Below are 10,940 nucleotides of genomic sequence, written 5' to 3' on the forward strand. Positions count from 1 at the left end.
CCTAAGAGAGGTGCTCCAGACCCCCTCATCATCTTTGGCCCCCGCTGGACCCTCTCCAGTAGCTCCTTGGTCTTTCTTCAGCTGTGGAGCCCAGAACTGAACACAGTTCACTTGTGAACACAGCTCCAGCTGTGGCCTCACTAGGGCCAAGTAGAGGATCACCTACCTAGACCTGCTGGCCACACACTTCCCCATGAAAAACCTTGCCCTTAAACCTTTCTTTCTCTCCCCACCACACCCAACTTTCCCCCCAAAACCCCTAGTCTTCCCTCCCCAAACCTTCTTTTGCCCCTGAATTTGCCCATGGCTACCTAAATGACTACTGTGGCGAAGTGGGAATATCCACTATGGGGACAAACAGGCCTGGAACTGCAAGATCTTTTTATTTACAAATGAAATGTATATGTCAAGACACAGTATAGAGACAAATCCCTAAATACAATGAGTTCAGACCATATTCAGTCATGGTCTATGTATGGGAAAGGCTGTACTTTATGGAAAAATAAGTTCCAAAGTTAATGACACCATGTGAGTTATGACAGGTGATGGAAAACAGAGTTGTGAGCAATGCAGCAACAGCACAAAACTGACCACAGATAAATTGAGGGCAAGTGAGCAAAAATTGTTTCCAAACAGTCGAGTTTTACTGGCCCATTCTCCTAAGGGACAGAAAGGAATGATGACTTGAGTTACTGAGCCATTGTACATGTCACCTGCATCACAGCTCAGTATTCCACAGGGATATTCCTTCCTTCACCACTAACAACAGCCAGACAACAGACCCAGGTAAACACCCCAAAGACAACCGCCCAAATGCTGGGTCAAAAATGTGAAGGGAAAAGGAATCTAAAACAAAGTGACAAGTGCATTAGCAAGGGTTTCAAAGGAATGGCTGCAGATGTGCACATTTAAATGTTGTATTTCTTGCACAAACATTTTCTTCACTGTCAAGGCAAAGGTGCTTTTCAATCCAGATCAGGCAGCCCAGCAAAATATGAGAGTTTTGGCAGCTGCTCTCGTCACTATTCATTGAAAAAGAAACCCCTCAGGCAGGCAGCAGCTGGACAAAAAAAAGCCCAGCTTCCTTCAGAGTCCTCCAAACCAGCTCCTGCCCTTGTCACACACCAATAACCACTACTCTCCTCAGACAAGACCTGGCCCCAAGCCACAAAGTCAACATTCCAGGGGCTTTTTGCATGCAAGAAATCCAGCAGCAATGGCAGTGCGAGCTCCGTCCTCGGCCTGGACCCGAGCCACTTCTGTGGCAGTCTGCTGCACCAACACTCCTCTCCCCTGCAGAGACCTGGCAGCTTTAGCCCCTGGAAACTCAGATGGATTGTTCCCACTGTTCAGTCACCTGCATCAAGAGGAGAAAAGAATGATGCTTCGGACAAACTAACAAAACCACAGAGGTGCTCCCTGGTGAAATGAAAGGCTTCCTTTATTTTGATTTATTACACATCCTTACCTTGCTGAAGCTGTGCACTTACACCTCTGTGCTTCACAGATCAGAAAACTCGAGTGGTTTCTTCCCCTCCTCGCATGCAGGCAGCCAGCTTCCGCTTTTTTTGTTGTTCTACTGTCTTGCTCAACCCCCCAAGTTCATGAGAGCTGCTTCGTTTCCAACCCCAGTGCCCAGCACCTCAGCTCAGGGTAACGATTTACCAGGCACAGCAAGCTGTGTACTGCCCTCAGTAAGAAGTCTGTCATAGCTGCATGTCCTGACCAAGAATTCAAAGTATCAAAGAATTTTCCTATTGCACTTCCCAGCTAGGTAAGTGTTCATGAAACCACCCATTTGGAAGCCACCAGAAGACTATACAGCAAAAAAATGAATTCCCCAGCAGGCTACACAGGAGAAATGAAAGCCCACCTTTTACAGGCAGGTGTGACCATCTCCCCAGGGCTAGTGCTCGACCCTGGGGAAGTTGGCTTCTAATGCATCCGGCACCAAGGTCCCTGACAGCTGTAAATTGGGAAAGAAAGAGACAGGATCAATTTCCAAGTGTAGTATCAACAGAGAGGGCAATCAGAAGCAGCCTTCTAAAGACATATGCAATGCCAACACCTAACTTAAACCGAACCTGTTCTTTGGTCAAATCAGGCTTCAAAAATGCTCCCCTGGTGTAAGACTTACGATCCCAAGGCAAGTTCTGCTCCTGTTAGGAGTCAAACTGGAATTCTGTGGGCCACACTGTTGCCGAAGTCACAAACCAAACAAATACAGAGCAGCATGAACCACTTTATTGCCTTGATACCTGCTGTGAAGCCAGACTTGAGTTATGAAGGTCGATAGCAGCGAGGGAGGGGACTCGGGACTCTGCAAACATTCTACTTTCCTTTTTCAGAAATCTGGGATGCCAAGCTGCAAAATACAACCAAGGCATGCCCTGTTAAGGGACTGAGAGCTGACACGCTGTTTCCTGACACTTGTTTGGTACCCAGGTCTTATTTAGAGGACATCAGAGTTCCTACCTTCCCGTCCTCTCAGCTCGGGGAGATGATTTAGTTCTGGCAAACGCACATCTGCCTTGGGGAATTCCCATTTTTTCTTACTTGCCTGAAGAATGGGTTTTTCATTAGTAACCTGCAATCAAGGGCATAAGGACCAGCTCATGAAAATATAGGGGGGAAAAAAAGCTGTTTTCAAGCTTAAAAAAAGCAGTAACACAGCAATGTTCTGATGTAGTAGGAATTTGTACAAGAGTGAGAGAAAAGACTCTGATGTGTGTGAAGGAATTCAACCTGCTTAAGTGTTATTTCTACACAAACAATGGAAAAGCAACAGTAAAATAAAAACAATCACCTAAGTGAGGCTGCTTTCAGAGAGCTAAAATACAGCACTTGGAGAATAGCTGGGATTAGTTATCTGGAAAAAGGCAAACGTTCCTGGCTGGCACAGTAAGAATCATGCCTAGGTAGTGAAAGCAGAGAAAAACTTTCCATTTCACTTGTTCTTCTTATCAACTTTTAATGCATTTATGACATGACTAAATAAGGCCCTGGTTGCATTAAATCCAAACCATCAGTTCTGCTTCAGTAGCACAGCACACATGATCCTTCCTGGCCAAGCAGGAGGCCATGGATATATTCCAAATCTCACAGATACTCTGTGCTGAACTGCTCCCCTCATTTAAAATTGTTTTCTGACATAAAATGTATTTTATGTAAGAACTATCAGCAAGGGATAATGAACAAAAAATCTGTAGGAAAAAAGGTTAACAAAACCAGTATTTCTAGCGGGGAATTACAGTGAAAAATGGATCAGATGGACTTCTTGAGAATACAGTACATAATTGAATTTATTTTTCTTTGGCTGAGGGGGACAGACAGACGACTCACCGGTGTCAAGCTGACATTGCAACGGCCCACTGGAGAAGGCTTCCGTGCCTTTAGCAATGGGTTCAAGTATTTTTTACTCTTTTCATCAAGTCTGTAATCAAAAACACCCCGAAGTTGGTATTAGCTGGGACAACACAGCGAATACAAAGCAACAAATGCAAGGTATCCCAAACCCCACGTCTCGCATTCCCACATCGTCACTCTGCACCTCTCAGGACATCACAGGAATGATGGATACAAGCTCTCCTAGCTCTGCTCCCATACCTGTAATTAAGGCTCCCAGGCACAGAACCCATCCCAAACGTAGGAGAGAAGCTCTGGTTGATGGGAGGGATAACTGTGCCTGGGCTCTTGGCATAGTCCAAGCTGCTGCTGGAATCTTTCAGGGTGGTCTGAGGGCTGAATTTAAGTGGGTTGATTCCGCTGTCAAAGATGAAGCCCAGCCTGGAGGATGGATCTGCTTTCTCTGCATCAGCTTTAGAGGGCTTGGTCTTTATCAGCTTTCCATCTTTGTTCCTTGGGCCCATGCTGAAATCCTGCTTGGGAAGATAAACATCATCTTTCCTTACAGTCATGTTAAAAAAGCAGTTTACAGCAGTGCGTGGAGGAAAAAAATGTGTCAGAAACCTACACATGCATGATTCTGCAAGAATCTAATGGAGACGGAAACAGTTTTGTTAGAAAACCTCTGCTTTCCATCAAATGGGAGAACACTTGTCAGGGTTCCAGCACTCTCTGCACATAAGTCATTTGAGACTAGAATCAGAAATGATGGAGGAAAAACAGCTGTAAAATTAAATAAACTAAATAAAACCTCACTCCAGTGTCACCTCAAAGTCACTTTGAAGCGTCCTTGGTACCCAGTTGAAAGGAAAATTTTAAATTTCGGAGACAGGGCTTTAAAACAGGTAAGCAGCAGCATAAAGCATGTTTCCATGATTCAGCATAACTTATGCTCCCACGTGATTCTCCCTCCGGCTCTGTATTGCCAGGAACTGCACCACTGTGTAGTTCACCTGCAAGGGACTGGCCAAATTACCACCTGCACACTCCTGACTTATTTTCTAGGAATTTAAACTGTTGCATCTGTTTTCAAAACAATGATTTTAAGACATGAAAAAAAAAAACCAAAACAATACAGCTTTGAAAAACACAGATCGACCAACCTGAACACTGATCATTTTTCTTTCTTCTAAAACATCATCTTTGTCCCTTTTGCCGATTTTGGATTTTTTTTGGAACTGATGGTCTCTGGCATCTTTCTGGATCTTTTGTTTGAGCTCCTGACTAAATCTACATTCCATATAAGGAGAAAGGAAAAAAAAATAAATAAAAGGCTTTCTGTTTATATTAATATCATCATCAGTTGTTAAGCCCAGGCTCCTACTGCCTTTTAAGCAGTCAAACAAACTGTGCTTTTTAACTAATGAGAGGCCAAATGTAATGTATACATTAAGCTAAATAAAATGTTCAGCACACGTTTTTCACAATACGGCAATAAAGGTGTTTGCATCCCAGTTTGGTGCAGATGCAGGGAGTGAATACAGTGTAAGACTGTACTACGCAATACGGTGAATGAATGTCACAGCAAGGTAAATGTGCCACTGCAACGTGTTCCTTTCCAACTGTTCACCTATTTCCAGGAAGGTTAAGCCGAAACAAACCCGAGACACTCAACAGCTGTCAGCTCTGCAAACCCAGTGTGCAATTTCCAAGCACAACTGCTTCACTTCCCTCTAACCCGAGCCTGGGGTGAGCAAGAAAGGAGCTGTTTACCTTTCAGCAAAGCCGTCCTTGTTGAAGAAATCTCCCTGCAGGAGTTCAGCGCAGGACGGTCTCTTGTCTGGGTCAATCTGCAAGCACTCCTGTCAAACCAACGTGAACATGAGGACGTAAACACACCAGGAATTAAACGAAGGCTTTGGCATGTCTGAGTGAAAGGTCCCTAACGCTGTCCCTGGCTCGCTGGCACAAGCTCTGGCACGCCCTCAGTCAGCGGGGACGCAGCGTTACTTCTGCGACGTCCTTCAGGCCCGACTTGGGCAGCAGGAAGGCGCTGGCTGGGCGCGTGTGCTGGTTCCTCCACGGAGGAAGCACATCAGGGGCCGATGGTCTGGGCTCGCGTTAACCCGGAGGCAAAGGAAAAGAGAGGGGCCTCTGGTCTGGGTTCCAGCCGGTTTAATGTCAGAGGTTCCAGCAGCCAGAAAAAGGTCTCCGAGAGGCTTTCAGTTTTATAGGGGGTTTGAAAACGGCGGGGAAAGGGAAGGCAACCAACGAGATACAAGGCAGGGGGAGGATACAATTCAACAAGAACCAACGGGGGAAGCCGGGAGGCGGGAGATACAACAGGGAGCCAAATGAACAACCGAGTAACAGAGAACTCTCTCGAACAGGGGGGTGTGGTTTGAACCCGGGTACTGCCCAGGGGCGTGCGGCTTCGGCTTCTGTGCCGCCCATCGACCCACCCTCCAAATCACTGTCCTGGGTGGGGAAATCCACCCAAGGGAGAGCCCTGAACTGATTAGCATTCAACTGCCCCAGCCCAACTGCGGGCTGGGTCACCCCAACAGATCCCTGCAGGATACACAGAGACCCCTCCAGGCCTTGCAGGTGACTGGCTGAGTGCCCCCATCGCCCTGGACTGCAGCTGTGGTATCCTCAGCCCTCACCTAGCTGCCAACACAAGCAGTTGCTCACTGCATGGGGAGCTGATAGAAAGGCACTTTACCAGCCCTGTACTCAGCTGCACAAGGTGAAGGACAGGGAAACAGAAACATTCACAGGAAACAATCAGTCAATTACCTTGGCTAAATCCAGTGTGGCAGCAGGGAGTTTGGGATAGCGTTTCTCCAGGGATTCGAGCTCCTTCACCTCAGGCAACTTCATGCCAGCAAAGAGAGGGTTTTTATAGAATAACTCCTGTTGTCTTGGAATTAAGTTACCTGGAATCACCCAAACAAAGCAACGACATGGAAAAATACAGGACAGTGAAACATCTGAGAGGCTGAAATGCTGGGTCAGCACTGCAGTAAGGGCTACAGTCTGGGTTGTTACCTTCCCACCCATCAAAACAAATCTGAGCCCTCCATTCCTGAGCAAGCATGAGGAGCCCAAGGGGCTCTTCTTACCCAGGCACTTGGTGATATGGAAGAGCTGGTCAATGTCTGAGTCTCCAGGGAAAAGGGGCTCTCCTGTAAGCATTTCTGTTATCAGGGAGCCAATAGCCCACACATCCACAGGCCTGGGGAGAAAAAAACACCACCCCAGCTCAGCTCATCGATCCAAAGGCTGGGCCAGTGCAGAAGATGGAGCACCCTGTCCATGCTCCCCACAGCCCTTCCCAGCCTGGCAGGCCAGACTCACCTGCCATACTTGCTGTCCCCCACCAGCAGCTCTGGGGCTCTGTACCAGCGGGTCGCCACGTAGTCTGTGTAAACTTCCCCGGAAGTTGCCAAGGGCCGGGCAAATCCGAAGTCGCAGAGTTTGACAACTCCTGACTGGGAAACCAGTATGTTTTCTGGCTTAATATCCCGATGGATTATCTGCACAGAGAAAAGCAGGTCAGGGCAAATTCCCCATTTGTACATAGCAAATTCACTGGCTCGGAAAAAGCTGTAGCTTTCTCATATTCAGGTAGAAAATTACAGGTTAAATAGAGAACCTCTAATTTCAGACACATTTATTTTATGTATCTCTCTGTACCTCCCTTCCTTTTCAGACAAAACTCTATTTCTCCAAGTTTAAATATATATAAATACAAAGCTATATCCTTCTGTATCTATTAATTTTAGCTGCAGAGCTGATTTCTTGCACATACTTACATTATGACTGTGACAAAAGGCAATTCCTCTCATAATCTGAAATAAGTATTTCCGAACCCTGCTGTAGTCCAGCCCGTTGGGAGAGGCCTCGAGGTCATCAAGCACCGTGTGATCCACAAATTCAAATACCAGGTACCACCGCTTCTTCCTTTTACACACGTCCAGCAGGTTCACCAGATTCTCGTGCCTGAGTTGCTGGGATAAAATAGGCAATGTTTAGCGAGGGAAAACACTTACTTAGGGAAAACAACAAAGGGATACTTTTAACTGCAGCCCAGCTGGGACACTAGCAAAAAAAGCAATTTGAATAAAGAGAGGAAGAAAAAGCAGCTGTGTTTTCTAGTTATTTTGTCATCACGTTCCCAGCAGACAAGAATCCACCTCCAACTTGTTATACATTTATCACACACCAACCCAAAAGGCCACGCTACAGAGCACAGTTATTTATTAGCTGGAGCCTGGCAGGGAAACGTCACCTGAGGCTGCCTGGAGGCAGCACCAGAGCCCAGGGATGTGACTGAGAGAGATGCAAAAGGACTGCAGAGCACAGGGAATTGTAGGAGAAACTCTGCCAGTGCAGAGGTGGTGCCAGCCAACCTGCATCTGTGTCTGCCCAGATTTCTTAGAAGGTCTGACAAGAGAAGAAGTTTTAAAGGATAATCAATAAGAGAAAAAGCTCTTTTCCCAAGAATGACTTATTCCCAACATGGGAGACCTGAAGAGGTTTTGCTGTTTTCAGTCACAATTAAATTTCTGCCCAAATTCAAGAGAAAAAATAATTAAAACCAAAGACTCCCAGTGAACAAGGGAAGGAACTACAAAGAGACTAAATCTCCAGGTATTTATTTCCCCTGTGAGAGGCCACCCTTCCTGAGCTGTATATGGAAATGTTCCCCTTGCTAAGATTCCATTCACCCAGGAAAACAAGTTAATTCCCAACACAGCCGGGTGGTGCTCAGTAACTCGGTGAGCCTGGCCAGTGGAGCAGGTACAGTCCAGGCTCACACAGATCCACTTTTGAAGGTTTGAAGGGATAATGCTTAGAGCTGCTGGCTGTGTCTCAAGGTCCAGCACATACTCTGCTATTAACTTTAATGCTGTAGCTCTTGCAGTGATGGCAAATAGCACTTTTTTCCCCCTTCAGAGCACAGGGACTGTAACCGGCAGACTTAGGAAGAGACACTTGTGGGAGCCAAGAGAACAGGATACAAGTTTGCCAGTATTCCCACGTCTGGAACACCCCACACCACATGAACAGCCCGGATGCTCTCCAAGTATAATAAGATTTTCCTTCTTTTCTTCACCAGACACATCACCTGTGTCCCAATGTGTAAAACTTCCACATGTGCCCGTGCACAGGGACAAGGGAAGCTTCTCTGGACAACCCGTGCCAGTGCCTTACCACCCTCACAGGGAGTATTTTTTTTCTAATATCCAATCAAAACCTACTCTCTTTCAGTGTGAATCCATTCCCCCTTGTCCTTCCCCCTTTCACCACAATACTGACACCAGGCAAATCCTACACTCCAAAAGCAAAGGACACTATGCCAGCTGGCTCCCACCTGGGGGCTACACATGGTTCAGGGAATGCGACAGGAGTCCTCCTCCAGCCTCTTGCCTGCCAGGAAGGTGCCACGAACAAAAGAAAATAAAGGCAAACTTTCCTAGAAGCATTTTCCCGTCTCAGGTGACGCCGGCACCCCCCAGTCCGTTTAGTGTCACACATTCAGGTCACCATTCACCCACAGGCTTTAAAAGGTCAGCGTTCCTTTCCTCCCCTTTCCTCTCCTTTCCTTTCCTTTCCTTTCCTTTCCTTTCCTTTCCTTTCCTCTCCTTTCCTTTCCTCCCCTTTCCTCCCCTTTCCTTTCCTTTCCTTTCCTTTCCTTTCCTTTCCTTTCCTTTCCTTTCCTTTCCTTTCCTTTCCTTTCCTTTCCTTTCCTTTCCTTTCCTTTCCTTTCCTTTCCTTTCCTTTCCTTTCCTCCCCTTTCCTTTCCTTTCCTTTCCTTTCCTTTCCTTTCCTTTCCTTTCCTTTCCTTTCCTTTCCTTTCCTTTCCTTTCCTTTCCTTTCCTTTCCTTTCCTTTCCTTTCCTTTCCTTTCCTTTCCTTTCCTTTCCTTTCCTTTCCTTTCCTTTCCTTTCCTTTCCTTTCCTTTCCTCCCCTTTCCTTTCCTCCCCTTTCCTTTCCTTTCCTTTCCTTTCCTTTCCTTTCCTTTCCTTTCCTTTCCTTTCCTTTCCTTTCCTTTCCTTTCCTTTCCTTTCCTTTCCTTTCCTTTCCTTTCCTTTCCTTTCCTTTCCTTTCCTTTCCTTTCCTTTCCTTTCCTTTCCTTTCCTCTTTCCTTTCCTTTCCTTTCCACAGCAGCGAAAGACAGGAATTTGGGACAGGGGGACAGCCACCACCAGGCGGCAACAGAGACCTCGTACCATTCCCAGCGGAACGCCGGGCGCATCCACAGACTTTTCTAAGCCAGGATTCCCCAGGTAAATCCAGCACAGCGCTCAGGCAAAGGGGGAAGCAGCTCCGCAAGGCTACAGCACAAAAGGTTACATTAATCTAGCACGGCTTGGCCGCACACGGAAATTCAAAGAGGGCCCAAGCGAGTCTCTTTCGGCTTGGGTTTTGTTAGTGGCACCTCGCAAACGCCGACCAGAGGCTGCGACACAAACTGAGCGAGGAGCTGACACAGGAGCCGCGAATTTAAACATAAAACCATTAAAACTTAAGCACAAAACTGCTACAAAGGGGCCCCGCCAGCCTCACCTTGAGCAGTTTGATTTCCCTCAGGGCTATTTTCCTCACCGCCGCGTCGTCGTCGCTCTCCAGGAACTTCTTGACGGCCACGATCTGCCCGTTCTCCCTGTTCCTGCACTTGGTCACCACCCCGTAGCTGCCTTCCCCCACCAGCCCCAGCACCTGGTACTTGTCCATGGCCGCGGCGGGAGGGCCCGGACCGTGTGGAAGGGACCGGGCCGGGATGCAGGGACTGGACCGGGATGGAGGCGCCGCGGACGGCGGCGGTTCCCGACCCAACGCGTCGTTACCGCGGCAACGGCCCGCCGCAAAGCGCGGCCGCGCCCCGCCTGTCGCGAAAGACGCGTGGAAGCCCGCTTGGCTTATGAAAAGGCCTTGTGAAATATTTTAAAAATAAAATGTTATAAACGCTGTTTTCTTAAAGCCGTTAGGGCACGTAAGGGAGAAACGGATAAGCAACCTTGTTTCTCTCTTGTGCGGTGGACTGAGTGACATGTTAAAAACCCAGCCTGAATCCATGTAGTTAGTGACTGTTCCGTGTACTGTTGGGAGGCTGCGGATGTTGCCAAGGATAAGCCGTGAAAAAGGCGGAATAATTTGGTTTTAGATGTCTGTGCCAGTGCCCTTACTGTGCAGTTTATCTTAAAAACTTGGCGGTGTCTGCACATGTTATTTGCAACTTAACACCAGGCATGAACCTGCTCCCTTTAAGAGGAAGGAAAGCTGAAGCATCTGTATGGGTTTACTGATGGAGACTTCAGCCAATATATTCTTAATCCAGCATCCTCTTGTTCTTTCCATCCAGTGATGGATGTAGCAACCCATGGTACTCTTCTGCTGACACTGACTTCTCATGTTCTGGGCAGGAGTGGCATGGCAGGACATGTGTAGGAAAGCAGCACCAGGAACAAAGGGCAGAAACAAAGATATTCCACAAAGATATTCCCAATATTCTCTCCTCAGTTTGGTGGCCTCTATTTCACAGCTGAGGGTACTGTGGAAAAAAAGGTGCTCAATTTCTCTGAAGAA

At 47.2% G+C, this 10,940-nt stretch overlaps 1 protein-coding gene across 4 annotated transcripts; it reads right to left on the reverse strand.

Moving 5' to 3' along the window:
- Positions 1 to 362: 362 nt before the first annotated feature.
- Positions 363 to 10,338, reverse strand: CDKL2 (cyclin dependent kinase like 2). Of its 4 annotated transcripts, none has more exons than XM_069012459.1 (13): positions 9,921 to 10,274; positions 7,164 to 7,358; positions 6,706 to 6,884; positions 6,471 to 6,583; positions 6,145 to 6,284; positions 5,119 to 5,207; positions 4,509 to 4,635; positions 3,607 to 3,878; positions 3,343 to 3,433; positions 2,476 to 2,587; positions 2,259 to 2,365; positions 1,874 to 1,966; positions 363 to 1,357 (listed from the first exon to the last, which is right to left on the reverse strand). In XM_069012459.1, the coding sequence occupies exons 1-12, from the start codon at positions 10,086 to 10,088 to the stop codon at positions 1,907 to 1,909; spliced, it is 1,653 nt and encodes a 550-aa protein (XP_068868560.1). In that variant the 5' UTR covers positions 10,089 to 10,274; the 3' UTR covers positions 363 to 1,357; positions 1,874 to 1,906. The 4 variants fall into 4 exon arrangements, 3 of the variants coding, with proteins under 3 accessions (XP_068868560.1, XP_068868559.1, XP_068868562.1); XM_069012458.1 differs by lacking the exon at positions 9,921 to 10,274 and adding an exon at positions 8,726 to 8,979; XR_011150393.1 differs by having other exon boundaries at positions 363 to 1,966; positions 2,259 to 2,390; positions 9,921 to 10,298.
- Positions 10,339 to 10,940: the final 602 nt, after the last annotated feature.

This window comes from Aphelocoma coerulescens, chromosome 4 (assembly GCF_041296385.1).
Source record: "Aphelocoma coerulescens isolate FSJ_1873_10779 chromosome 4, UR_Acoe_1.0, whole genome shotgun sequence".
In the NCBI taxonomy this organism is placed as follows: Eukaryota; Metazoa; Chordata; class Aves; order Passeriformes; family Corvidae; genus Aphelocoma; species Aphelocoma coerulescens.